This window comes from Brachionichthys hirsutus, chromosome 11 (assembly GCF_040956055.1).
Source record: "Brachionichthys hirsutus isolate HB-005 chromosome 11, CSIRO-AGI_Bhir_v1, whole genome shotgun sequence".
NCBI classification, from domain to species: Eukaryota; Metazoa; Chordata; class Actinopteri; order Lophiiformes; family Brachionichthyidae; genus Brachionichthys; species Brachionichthys hirsutus.
Genome location: NC_090907.1, coordinates 6554703 through 6567859, shown reverse-complemented (window position 1 = coordinate 6567859; position 13157 = coordinate 6554703). Strand labels below are relative to the sequence as shown.

At 39.9% G+C, this 13157-nt stretch overlaps 1 protein-coding gene across 1 annotated transcript; it reads left to right on the top strand.

The window, feature by feature from the left end:
• Nucleotides 1-6701: 6701 nt before the first annotated feature.
• Nucleotides 6702-11983, top strand: zpld1b (zona pellucida-like domain containing 1b). Its single transcript, XM_068745758.1, has 10 exons — nucleotides 6702-6801; nucleotides 8382-8602; nucleotides 8731-8912; nucleotides 9260-9332; nucleotides 9942-10039; nucleotides 10333-10413; nucleotides 10633-10804; nucleotides 10899-11004; nucleotides 11644-11673; nucleotides 11817-11983. The coding sequence occupies exons 1-10, from the start codon at nucleotides 6702-6704 to the stop codon at nucleotides 11981-11983; spliced, it is 1230 nt and encodes a 409-aa protein (XP_068601859.1).
• The last annotated feature ends 1174 nt before the right edge of the window (nucleotides 11984-13157 follow it).

Sequence of the window (13157 nt, the reverse complement as noted above, 5' to 3'; positions counted from 1 at the left end):
CAGCACTACATCATTGGAATAAGTAATACACACTTGGTATGTTGTATGTTTTTCTAAATCATACTTCAGACGCATATTTATTGGTTTGTTAGCAGAAGAAGCCTCAAAAAAATCAAAATGATTCATTGTTCTTGGTTAGAGTCGGCCTCATTACATTCTAGTGCAGATCCAGGATTTTATCTTTCACTTTCTTTAACATGAGTGAGACAGGGCCTTGTTCATCATTCTTTTTTGCATTTCTCCTGGAAAAATGCACGGTTCTTAAAAATCAGTCATTTATAAGGTTGTTTTTTATGACTGTAAAATCTGTTGCGGATATAAATTCAATCCCGATCCACCGTATGTAATCTGGCTGACATTTATAAACTCAGTTAGATGAAGGCTTCAGGGGTGAGTTTTGATCAGACTTGAGTGAAAGGAGATTGTTGGGACTTGGCAGAGGTATTTGTTCTACAGAGTGCTATTCTAGGATTGCATGCTGCTGCATACTCCACATATTTCATCTTATCCTCCTCTACATTCATCCAATAACTTATTGGTAGACTATTGGTTTCTCTGCAGACCGATCACTTGAGCGTCCTGGCCTGGATGTGGGGAGACGGAACGTGATCATATGCATCAGGAATGCAAGTTGCTTCAGACATGACACGGTGGACTTTGTACAGTAGCAGTAATAATGCTTGTAATATTGGTTAATGGGTACAGTATTTTTCAAAGCTTCTCAGACCTAAAAAAGTCAACTTTTCAAATTCTTAAACTTCAATATTTTCAGAGACAAAATAACAAATATATATGTACGGTATATGAAAAATGTGTTTTTCTTTTGCTCACTAAACAGTTCTATGGCTTCACCATGGTGCACTAGACCAGCAGAATATGCACTATAAATTTAAGTGTACTTTCCATGATGCATAAACAGTATATAATGTATATGCATACAAAGGTGTGTCCAAACCTTTGACACTGCAGGTCAAAGGTTTGGACACACCTCATTTCATGGTTTTCTTTATTTTCAAGACTATTGTATTTGCATTGTAGATTTTCACTGAATGCATCAAAACTACAAATGCACCTACCGGTATATGCATGTTATGTAAAACATAACTAGCCTCCTGTCAGGGAATTACCCCGACATAAGTTAGAGACTTTATCTCTAACACCTCCCTTTGCTTTGATTACTGGTTTACTCACGGAGCATTCTCTCGATGACCTTTGTGAGGTAGTCTCCTGAAATGGTTTTGTTAACTTGTTAACCCTTTAACATTCATTCTACGGCCCATCTTATCCCAAACTACCTTCCACTGGACTTAGGTCAGGTGACTGTGGAGGTCAGGTCATGTGACGCAGCACGCAATCATTCTCCTTCATGGTCAAATAGGAACTACTTTAAATATATATATTTTACATGTCCAGAACACCTTTAAACTAGATATGCTGTGTTGATGGGTTTGATTGCGTCGATAAACTGCTTCTTATGTCAAAGGAATGAAAACAGTCATTTCAGTTTGAGCTCAACTCTATATACATTTCTAACAGTGTGATGGATTTTTCTGTCATTGCAAAATTGCATTATAGAAATATTTTTGTTCAGTGAAGACAACTTAATGTTGACAAACAGCTTAAAATAAACTATATTGATGAGGTCTGGGAACGAATTTACTATAATGAGGTCATAAAAGCATATTTTTTATTGAAACTCTTGGCAAATATTGAGTACATTTATTATTACTGTCTTTTATTAGTCACAAGCGCTGAAGTGTCCATTGAGTTATTGGACATTTCTATTGCGTTCTATGCACTACCATATACTGAACACACGGGGGCAGTACAGTGCCGCCAAAAAAATGAAGTCTACCACGTTATCCGAACTGACGCACAATGTCTCAATGGAGCTACTTTTACACTGCAATACTTTGTTGTAAATGACACAGTCAAGAATTGAAGATTTATTTTCCACTGCAATTGAATATTAATGCTTCATTTTTTTCTGTTTGACGATAAATTTAAGCAATTTTTGCATCCTACAAACTGTGTCTGTGTCCATTGTGTCTGCAATAAAGATTTGATTGATTGATTGATTGAGTCAACATCTTTCAATACTATAAATTAAACATGCATCACGCTCTCTGCATAAATCTTACCACTTTGATATGATACTGGTTTATTTATTTTATTTTGGGGAGAAAATTCAAACTCTTTTAAATAGTCTGAATCTGTAGCAGATCATTGAAATGAAATCATTAGGCCCGAGCGCCTATCCTAGGCGTAAGGGGCTATTGCTTTTGCAACGCAGAAGACGACAAGTTGACGAGCGCAGCGAGTCAACCCTCGGCATTCAACTTTGCCTTGCTGTTGACGACGACCAACACACTCACGCCCCACACACACCGACACTCAACAGCACACACACACACCCCGACACTAAACAACACAAACGCACACACACAGACATCCACAAACACGAGTTTGTAACTGTTTGACCCCCTTGAACATGCTCGAAAACTCACCAAATTTTGAACCAAGCTCAGAACCGGCGAAGAATTTATTATTTTATGTGTTTCAAAATTGGGCATGAAAAAGTGGCACGCCAGCGCCAGCTACAAAAATCAAAATGCATTGGGCCTATGGGGAGGGGTCCGACGCCAACTTTATCGGACAGCCACGAAATTCGGTACAGACATGCGTCATGTCAGGCCAAAAAAAAAATATTATTATGGCCACACCCCCAGACACACAGGAAGGCGGCCATATTGGATTGAAACTTTAAAACTCCTGATGGCAGATGGCCATATAATCCAAATAACGATTTGACTAAACTGTGAGCTACGTATGCAGCTCAAATCTAAACACTTGTGAAGCACTCAGGACGAAAGCGGCGTGCGTCGGCGGGTCAGCTCATCGGCCTGTCGGCCGGCGAGGGCCTACAACACTGCGGCTTTAATTATCATTTTATTTTCCCCTTTTTCATCTTTTCATCTTTATACTTTTCAGGTACCCTACAAATATCCATGGCAACAAAAAGCAATCTTTTAACCCAAAAACTTTAAACCCAGTTTAGATGAATTAAGATATCTTATTGGCTTGTGGAGACATGACTCATGGGGATCAAACCACAGCTGAGTCTTTGTCGAGGGCTTCGTTTTCCTGCCTGTGCTGAAACTGGAGCTTCAGATTACAGCCACACTCTCTCAGGACTTGTGATGCAGCGCTGATTGTATGATTTAGACATCCATTTGTTGAGCCTGGATTTCAGGTTGATCCGATGGAGACGGCTCTATCAGCCAGATCAAAGTTGTCTTGAGCCATTAAAAGTCTCTGAGCACAACGACTTGCAATGGGTTTTCAAAAAGCTCAGGGGAGTTGAGACTAGACATAGTGAGAATGAAAACGCATTTCCTGCAACACAACAGGTAGAAGTGAAAACACGAAGTGGAGAAAAGGGAGATTTTACCAGGAATCTTGCTGTGAATGTAATGCAAAGTTCAATTAGAGATGACAATCAGCATGATAACCACGCCTTTGAACACTGCTCTGTCCATATGGGTCTTTGTTTCCCCACTGGCCTCATCTTAAAGGGGACATATCATGAAAAGAAAATCACTTTTCTCATGTTTCTACACTAATATTTGGTGGTTTTGGGTCATTACCAACCCAAAAACTGCAAATGTAAACTAAAATGTCAATCCTGCGTAGTTTGTGTAGTTTTTTAATCAAGTATTGAAACATGTCTGGCAGCACTCTCCCCCGTTGTGATGTCACATCAGGGGGCAGGTTCACGAGATGTGTGTGCACTCTCCCCGTGTCTGCGCTCCGCACGTCCACGCTCTACCTGTGGCTCGTCCATGAGTCAAAGAAGAAGAAGAAGAAGAACAGAGTGGATAAAGTTTATTTTTGATGGTAATGTTCCGGCGAAAATTGGCAGTGTGTGCTAAAAAAGTCCCCTCACCGGGTTACCATGGTAGCGTTCAGCTGCCCGCTATGAACTTATTTCCGGTCTTGTTTTCAGAGGCATTTGTGACAGAGCTGTTTGAGACAGAAAAGAGGGACGCTGTCGTGCAGCATCTGTTTGCTATTTTGACCAAAGACTGTCACAGATATTTCATATAAGTGTCTGGGAACTGCGATACCTTGTGGAAAAAGGGTATAATATGTGACATTTAAGGAAAGTCATGTAACTGGAGAGCAGAAGTAGAGCACATGGCACCACATTAGCTAAATAGGTCATTTGCTGGGTGGGAGTTGTAAAATAAGCAGGGCAGTGACATGTTCACCACATGTATTAATTACATGTTCATGTGGTCATCCGATCCTGTTTGCGCTGAATGTGGCTACCTCATCATAGCGTTCAGGTGAGCAGCAGTGAATAGCAAACACCTGCAGACCATGTTTCTCATGGCTCCTCAGAACCGGCATGACTTTCAATCTGGAGGCGACCACAGGATCAGTCTCTAAACCAAGTGAAATACAGATTTGTTAGAGGACAACAAAGTCACAAATAGAAAAAGGAACCAAAAAAAATGAGGTATTCTTACTCAAACGTGCTTTTTATGAAGCAGTTCTTTATCTTGGTATAACTGATTCCGAAACTTTGACACAACTGAGATCAGAACGGCACCAGATCAACCGGCTGTGGGTTTGTGTGGGGGGGGCAGTTGAGAAATAATGAGCTAAGAAGAAGGGAGCCCAGAGCAACAAAGAGCCACCACTAAAATATATCATAATTTATACTAAAATAACAGACATTTTTCACAAAATAAATTTTTAAAAAATACAGATGTTAGAAAAACATGGCAATAGTTTGGATTTATTCAAGCACCATGACAGAAGATCAAATATTCTATTTTCCCAGATCACTGGCCAAAAAATAATCCAGATTACCTCATGTTTCTCTCCTCAAACGGTAAATTTAAGATGTTGAGCTCATTGAGTAACCGCCCAATATGAGGGGGATTAAAATCCAATCCGTGAATATAGAAAACAAGACGGAAAAATTACATGAATTGGCAATTGATATGAATGTGTGTTTATTCGTATCTGCAGTTGCAGCATTGACTGATATTGAGGACACTGACATGAAACTAACTCCATCTCCAAGATTGTGACCATAAAGAGAGTTTGCACAAGCACAGGTGTGCCCAAAGTGAATCTGCTGCACATTATTCTGGCATTTTGTAGAAGGGAAAAAAGTATTAAAATAATTATCTGTTGGCTACATAGTTAATTAAACGAGTGCAAACACGATTTATGGATTAAAAACGTAATAAATGAGTCAGAAATCTTATCATTTTCAGATAGTTTCTTCTGCTTTTTTGCTTGTTCCTTTTTTTGCCATTTAATTATTCTTTTGAAACACAGCAAATTTAGTATTTATTGAAAACCATTTAAAAAGATAAGGCTAACACAATTGAAAAGAAAATTCGGTTTTTGTTTTTACAATTATCAAATCATTCAAAAAGACCAAAACCAATGAATTGATAAAATTGGTTATTGGTTATTAATAAATGGTTATTAATAATTGATGAAAGTATTCGGCATATTAACTCCCCTCTGAGTCTCATTTTTGTTCAAATAAAAGCATAAATGACTCTGGATGAAAGGTCTTTAATTATACAATGAGCAGATCACTTTATATAATATTAAATAAAAAAAAGTCATTTAAGAAAACCCAACAGGATTTAATTTACACCAAAAATAGCCCTTGTACAACACACAGTACCTCTGGTCACGTAAACTCAAATGTCAGGCTTTTAAATGCACGTTCATATTACGTTGTTACATGAACTGCAGTAAAATCTGCGGCGGGTGGGTTACCTTGATGGAACGTAGCACAGAAATGACCACTGAAAGCCTTTGCTCTAAGTGATGTCTTGTGCATCACAAGTACCCGCACACAGCTGTGAGTCAACTTTCATGCTTGTGTCACCGTGGGCCGCCGCAGCAACCGATGACAGCTTAATCCCCAGGACGAGGCCCCCTTTCTGAGGCCTGCCGTTCATGCGGGAGCTGACAGACAGAGATCAGGCCGAGGAGAGACAAGTGGGAACCCTCCAAAGATGCTCAGGTTTCTGGGTGCTTTCAATAGATTTGTCTTTGCCATTCAGGTTGAGGGAGTTTCTCATGTCCTTATCAGTGCACACACACAGCAGATACACACAAGACCCATGCTGTGTTTGGTTTAGGGGTCCTGGTTGCCACCGACAACTACATGCCACAGTGTGGGACTTTTCTATTGTCCCAAACAATGGAGGTGTGGGGAGGTGGGGTGGGGGCATCCCAGGCAATTACTCTTGAAAAGGCAAAGAACAGGTAAATAATTGTAGGAAAAATAGAGGTGGGGGTTGAGGGAGGGGAGTGGGGTAAATCGAGATGGAGAGAGGGGTGACCTCGGTTTATAAGGGTTAGGGTAATAGAGGTTTGGGGCTGGCACGACCGTCTGAGGTGCACAGGAAGCAGGATAACAAGGATTAGGGGGAGCCTGTGGAAAGAAGCTTTTATTACCCTGATAGAGGTCAGAGCGAGCAGCAGCGGTGGAATTGGTAAACATTGCTTTTCAACATCAAGTTGCAAGATAAGAAGTGTTTTTTTATTTATTTATCCAAACAAACAAAGAAGAAGAAGAAAAGAAAACACCAGAGGAATGCATCCAAAGCAATGCTGACCTTCTGAAGATGACAGTGGGCAAGCTTTTCTCAAGCACTGAAATGACACGTATGTGCTTCATCTTCCTGATGATGAGTAACGCAGTTTCCACGCAGTTTAACGGGTACAACTGTGACGCCACCTACCACAGCAGGTTTCCTGGTGAGAACACAACTACAATCAATACACTCTGAATCTCACCAAACGGTGTGGATCATCGGCAGAGCATGAGATACATGATTCATGGAACTTAAAACAAATCAACTCCTTGCATTAAGAACCTCCAACAAGTAAATTCATATTAACAGATGCTTAATAATAAGGTTTACACACAAGCAATGTTTGCATCATGTTATAAAGTATTTATTAAATGTTTATAGACAAATAAAATACACATTCTCAAGTGTTAAATATGGGACATTTAATATAAATGAATATGTTATGTCAGCAAGCATTTACAAGCTGTCACCAGTTGTGAATGTCTTATGGGAGGAATTCTTAATCAGCAATAGAATATTTAAACAAGTCCATTCAAATATTACATTATATGTTTCATTTTAGCTTCGGTTATAATGTGCTTTAAATTATACATATATATTAATGTCTGATTATAAATACTTAATTTGGAATGTAAATTAGCTGTCATTTGCACTATAATGGAATGTACAGTTTTAATGGTGCTCCTTTATATCTGAACATAAAAGTCAGTTCTACCTCGATGCATTTATCTGACTTTCATTTCACCATCAAAACAAATACAAATATTACACCTCGTTAAACATGAACTACAACATTAGCTGAATGAGATAGCTGCAGCATCGTCTTATTATCTTCTGATGGTTATGGTGTATTTTATCTGACAATTCCTACGTGTACAGATGGGTTGAACGGCATGAAAATACATTTAGAACAGATCTTCCTTTTAAATTTCAATGGATTTAACAGATCCATATTTTTTATCCCTAAATCTTAATTAGGAAAACAAATTGGAAACAATCTTAATAATTCAGACTCCTTCTTGCAGAGAATAGCTACAGACAGAACAAACTTTGGCATAAGTATATGACCTGTGATCCATAGTATTGCTTGATATGAAGCTAAACATTGTTGCTTTGCTGCTTCTGTATGCTTCAAAACATTTGACCTTTGACATCAGTTTTCTTATCTGAAGTACTGGCCTTCACACCTCTGTTATATATTGATGAATATTGGTCCCTGCATGCGTTATCTTTGCAGCAATGTTTGTGATTACGTTATTATTTAAAGTTTTCTTTGCACCACTACAACAGCCAATAACAAGTTTTTAAATCCGGGTCTTTGTAGAATTAGAGTCCTGCAGGATTTCATTCTCTGTTTCATGACTGTAATATCAGAAAACGTTGCTTTGATGTACAGCAATCCTCTGGACATCAATGCTTGCAGCCAGATCAAAAGTTCAGGTGCAATCTGATGCAAAAAAAACTCAGAACCAAAACTACATTGCAGTTCATGCATGGGCCCTTTGGGACATCTTTGGTTTAAGTGACAGCCATCCAAACTGCACATAAATAGGATTTGAATCCAGTATGTTGTGCCGTGAGGCGACAGCACGAACCACTACGCCACCGTGCCACCCTAAGTGACAATCCCCAGTAAAAAAAAGAAAGAAAAGAAGTGATTAGTAATTGTTGTTGTGAGACCTGAGATTCTTTTTAATTCAAACACTGTTTTTGAGTCTTTTCTCTGCTTCCCTATTCCTCCAGGTGAGAGGGACATCAGTGTGTACTGTGGAGTTCAGACAATCACTTTGAAGGTCAACTTCTGTCCTGTGCTCTTCTCTGGTTACACTGATGCTGATTTGGCCCTGAACGGTCGCCACGGTGATACACAGTGTCGGGGCTTCATCAACAACAACACCTTCCCAGCCGTGGTGCTGTTCAGCATCAGTCTCAGCACTCTGGAGGCCTGTGCTAACAGCCTGGTGGTACATAATACACTGAAATAATAGCATTGTTTTATTTACAGTAATACGCCTTCATTGTGTTGTTGTTGTTGTTGTTGTTTTTCTCAGAACCATGCCTAATAACAGGCCTGAGATATTTCTCTTTGCAGGTCAGCACGGTCTACGGAGCCAACGCCTACGGAAACATGTCTCTGGTACAAATCGGGAACGTCTCGGGTTACATCGACACCCCTGACCCCCCAGCTATCATCAGCTACCTTCCTGGTTTGCTGTATAAATTCAGCTGCAGCTACCCGCTGGAGTACCTGGTCAATAACTCGCAGCTGGCATCGTGAGTCGCTGCCAAAGCAATCTCTCAGCAGCAAACTGAAGCTTCTTTAATTTATTTAAGATTGAATCACGATGTGTTTGTTGTGCTCCCGAACTGTGGTGACAATTAAGCAACTGCATTTATTGGGTTCATGTCTAATTCTCTTTTTTAATATGCATATTTTCTTAATGACTTAAATTCGAATTTGCATGCATACATCCCTCTATACTTTCACATAAATAACTAAATGTACTCCAGGGTTATCATCACTATATTAGACTAAATCAACTTAATTAAATCTATGAAAGCAAACACCCACCGGAGAGCAATAATTAGCGGCGGCATGAATGTGTTGCTCCTCTCCACAGCTCCTCTGCTGCTGTATCTGTCAAGGACAACAACGGCACATTTGTGAGCACATTGAATATGATCCTGTACAATGTGAGTACACACACGCACGCACACACACATTCAACTTCTACACAATAATTCAGAATATAGGGTTCAAATATTCAGTGAAAATGACATCGTGTTTTAAAATGCATCAAACTGCTCGTGAATTTTTTTCTGCCTTATGCAGATGAAAATTATTTAAAAGCTAAACTGGTGCAGAACATCTTTTGTCTCCTTTAAGACTAATGATTCTACGCATTGAGCCTGATGTGGAAAACAAACAGGAAACTAAAGCACCAGTATTCTTCAAAGTCCAAGATATTCACATATATCTTATATTATCGTCAACAAACTCCATCAGTAGCCCACAGTAGAATGAAATCTCCCTCACCCCAGCAAGGAAATAGTTATGTCTGTTTAAAAAAAAAAATGAAAGTGTATTTAAACTGCGCTTCAACAGATGAGTTCAGGGCTGAGAGCTTACGGAAGTTGGAATTTACTTTTCAGGGAATTACCTGACAATAGCAAATATAAATGTAGAATTTGGCCTTATCTCAAGTCAGGGTCTCTTTTTCCAGCCCCTGTTAATTTAAATGTCATATTTTAAAAGAAACGCTACTAATTCTCTCTTTTGAACACTGACTTTATCCTGCACAGGATTCCACATACAGCCAACCTCTTTCCATTCCGATGGCTGGCCTGGCTCTGAAAACCAGAGTATTTGCTGCAGTGAAAGCCACAAACTTAGACAAACGGTACCCAATAGCATCAAATTATTCTCCTATCGATTTTCTGATGTGATAACTCTTTTGCAGAGAAAATGCTCATGTTGCATTTTGTCATGATAATAAATTCAACATGGGAGACATTTTGGTCAATGAAGGCATCTTTCCCACCATTGTCAACGGGGACTAAATCATTACACCATTAAGTCATTGTGCTGCATGAAGGCGCCAGTCTGCAACAGATAAAGACTCGAGCTGGAGCTTTCCCTTGTGCAGCTGGATCTCTAGCCTCCATCTCATCTCATAGGTTTCTCTCTCTGCAGGTGGAACATCTTCATGGACTACTGTTACACAACCCCCTCAGGGAATCCTAATGATGAACTCCGCTATGACCTTTTCTTTGGGTAATCCTGTGTCTTTCCTTCTCATCATGATGGCTTGATAAGTCGTAAAATTGAGTCATTATCTATTCAGGCTGTTCAAATGGCTTATTCCAATTGAATGCTACTTTTCTTTCCCCTTCTCTTTTCTCCAACATTATTTAAGCTTTTTATCTAAGAAGGGAAATCTCTCACTTTCTGTGTGTGCAAATGTGTATGTGTGTGTATCTGTGTTGGACGCAGCTGCTACAAAGACACGCAGACGACGGTTTTCGAGAATGGGAACAGTCAGGTGGGACGTTTTTCCTTTGAGGTTTTCCGTTTTGTCAAGCACAGACACCAGAAGATGTCGACAGTCTTTCTGCACTGCGTCACCAAGCTGTGCCGGGCAGACGACTGCATCATGCTCATTCCAGTCAGTGCAGAAACCATGACTCTCAGCTTTCCGACTGTGTGTAAGGTTTGCCTGACTTTCACGAGGACTGAAATGTAATGGTTGTGATTGGCAGATTTGCGGTCGGCGGCGCAGGCGGGATGATGGGGAGACTTTTGATTCCCCACCAGCAGCGTCTGGGAATGCCGTCATTACTGCAGGACCAATCATCACCAGGAGCGGTACGAGCAATAATGTGACTCTTAAAGGAATAGTTTTGGCGGATCCCATTCTTTTCTTTCACCTTGAAGAGCGACTGCAGAATAAGAAGGTCAATACTAATGGCATGCCTTGTCGATATGTAGATGCAGGCAGCAGTAGATTGTAAACTGGTTCCCTGTCCGGATAAAATGAAAAAATAAAACCCCTCAAAGTGGCAACGCTTGTCCTGATTAAACAGATGTGATTTTATGTGTTGGTAATGCACAAGCTGTGGCTTTGTTGCACTGCTGTTCCCTTTAAAAAATATCTTTTCAGGATCTTTCAGGTGGATTGTGTTTGTTTTTTCGACAGAGCTGGCTGTTTCCCTTATTTCCAGCCATTATGCTAAGCTAACTCATTGTCTTCATATTTTGTGTGTGGTGTGTGTCGCGTTGGTGTTAAACAATGATCATGGGTCTATGGGACACACACGCACCACCTTTACCAAGTATTAATTACTTGTAGCAGAAAGGCAGATGAATCATAAGTTCTAAACCTTTTTTCTTCTGATTATATTTAGATTGCAAAAATGTGACTCTAGATGCATCAATAAGTCCACAGAGCCAACGAATTAACCTGAATTTTCTTTCTAATTAACATTTTTACAATCCTTTTTTCAGATGAAACTCCTGCCAACAACTCCCAACTTGGTAAGCTCCTGTGTGCACTGCTGAAAACGTGACCCATACTTTCTGGGTGTAAAGAAAGTCGATAATCATGGAAATGGATGTTCAACATGTCAAAGAATAAGCCAGTTTAAAGTTTCTAGTTTTCTTCAACTTTCCCTTTGCAGCATCTGGAGACTCCCCCCAGTCTATGAATCCTGTGACCAGTGCTCTGATCTCAGGTGTGATCGTCCTGGGCGGAGTCAGCGTGGGCTTCTTCCTGCTTTCAGTCCACCTTGTGCAGAAGTCCCGCCTCCCCACAAACACAGGCGTTTGGAACCCCAGCTTTAAATAAAGAAACACTCGGTTGACATCTTTGGGACTGTTCATATGCAGAATGGGTCGTTCATATGTACCTTTCTTTGTACACATTTATCAATGTCGATGCTGTTTTGTTTTAGATGTTGTATTTATTGCCTTCAATACCTCATTTGCGTTATTCATCATTGTTTTGTCATTGCAGTGTTCACACAAGTCTAACACTCATAACTCTGATGCATCTAGAATCACATTGAACTTTAGAACTTCATAAAAAAGGAGAAATACGAGTGTGTTTCTTTTGTCTACAATGCTTTTGTCACTCGTTGTCTACTGCGTTGCAAAAACAATAGGCCCTTCACGTCAGTTGGGCGCTTGGGCAAAAATAAATACATAATATAAATATGAATTATGAAGCTGCAGCCTGTTACATTAGTATAAAGACACAGCACAAAACGGCTATCCTAGATAAGTCTCTCTCTCTCTCTCTCTCTCTCTCTCTCTCTCTTTCTCTCTCTCTCACTCTCTCATTCTCTCTTTCTCTCTCTCTCTTTCGCTGTCTCTCGCTCACTCTCTTTCTATTTCTCTCTCTCTTTCTCTTTCTCTTTCACAACAGCTCTGAGAAAATCCATTTAGAGTTTTACTAATTAGTTTCCTCCACAAATCAAAAGCATTTCTTATCTGCAGTAAGTCATAATGTCTTCTGCTCTCAGCTGCAATGAAGCATCACATTTTTGGTCACTCCTATTTATGCACCAGAGCTGCCTGTTGGCTAGTGCGACGGCAAGGGCCTGTCTGTTGGCCTGGGAATCGCCGTGGCTGTTCTCATTGTGATAGGGGTGGCAGCATCCCTCTGTTGAATGCTGAGGTGCTTAAGCTAGCAGGAGCCCATACGTTTGATGAACAGAGAAAGGCTAGAATCACATGATGACTTTGACAGGTTGACATTCACATATTTTGTAATCATTTTTTTTTATGCTTTAACAAGCAGCCTAGTTTGTTTTGTGCATGCCAGAGCTAATATGTTGCATGTTCATTGTGGAAACACACAAAATAAAATAAAATAACCTTGCAGATTTCAAATTCAAATCCTTTTGGATTCAGTTGGTCATGTCTGCACCCACCTCCAATCCAATTCATTCCTGAATCATGAGAAAGCTTCAGTATTCATGGGAATACAAAACAAATGAAAAGGATTAATTCATAAAGTG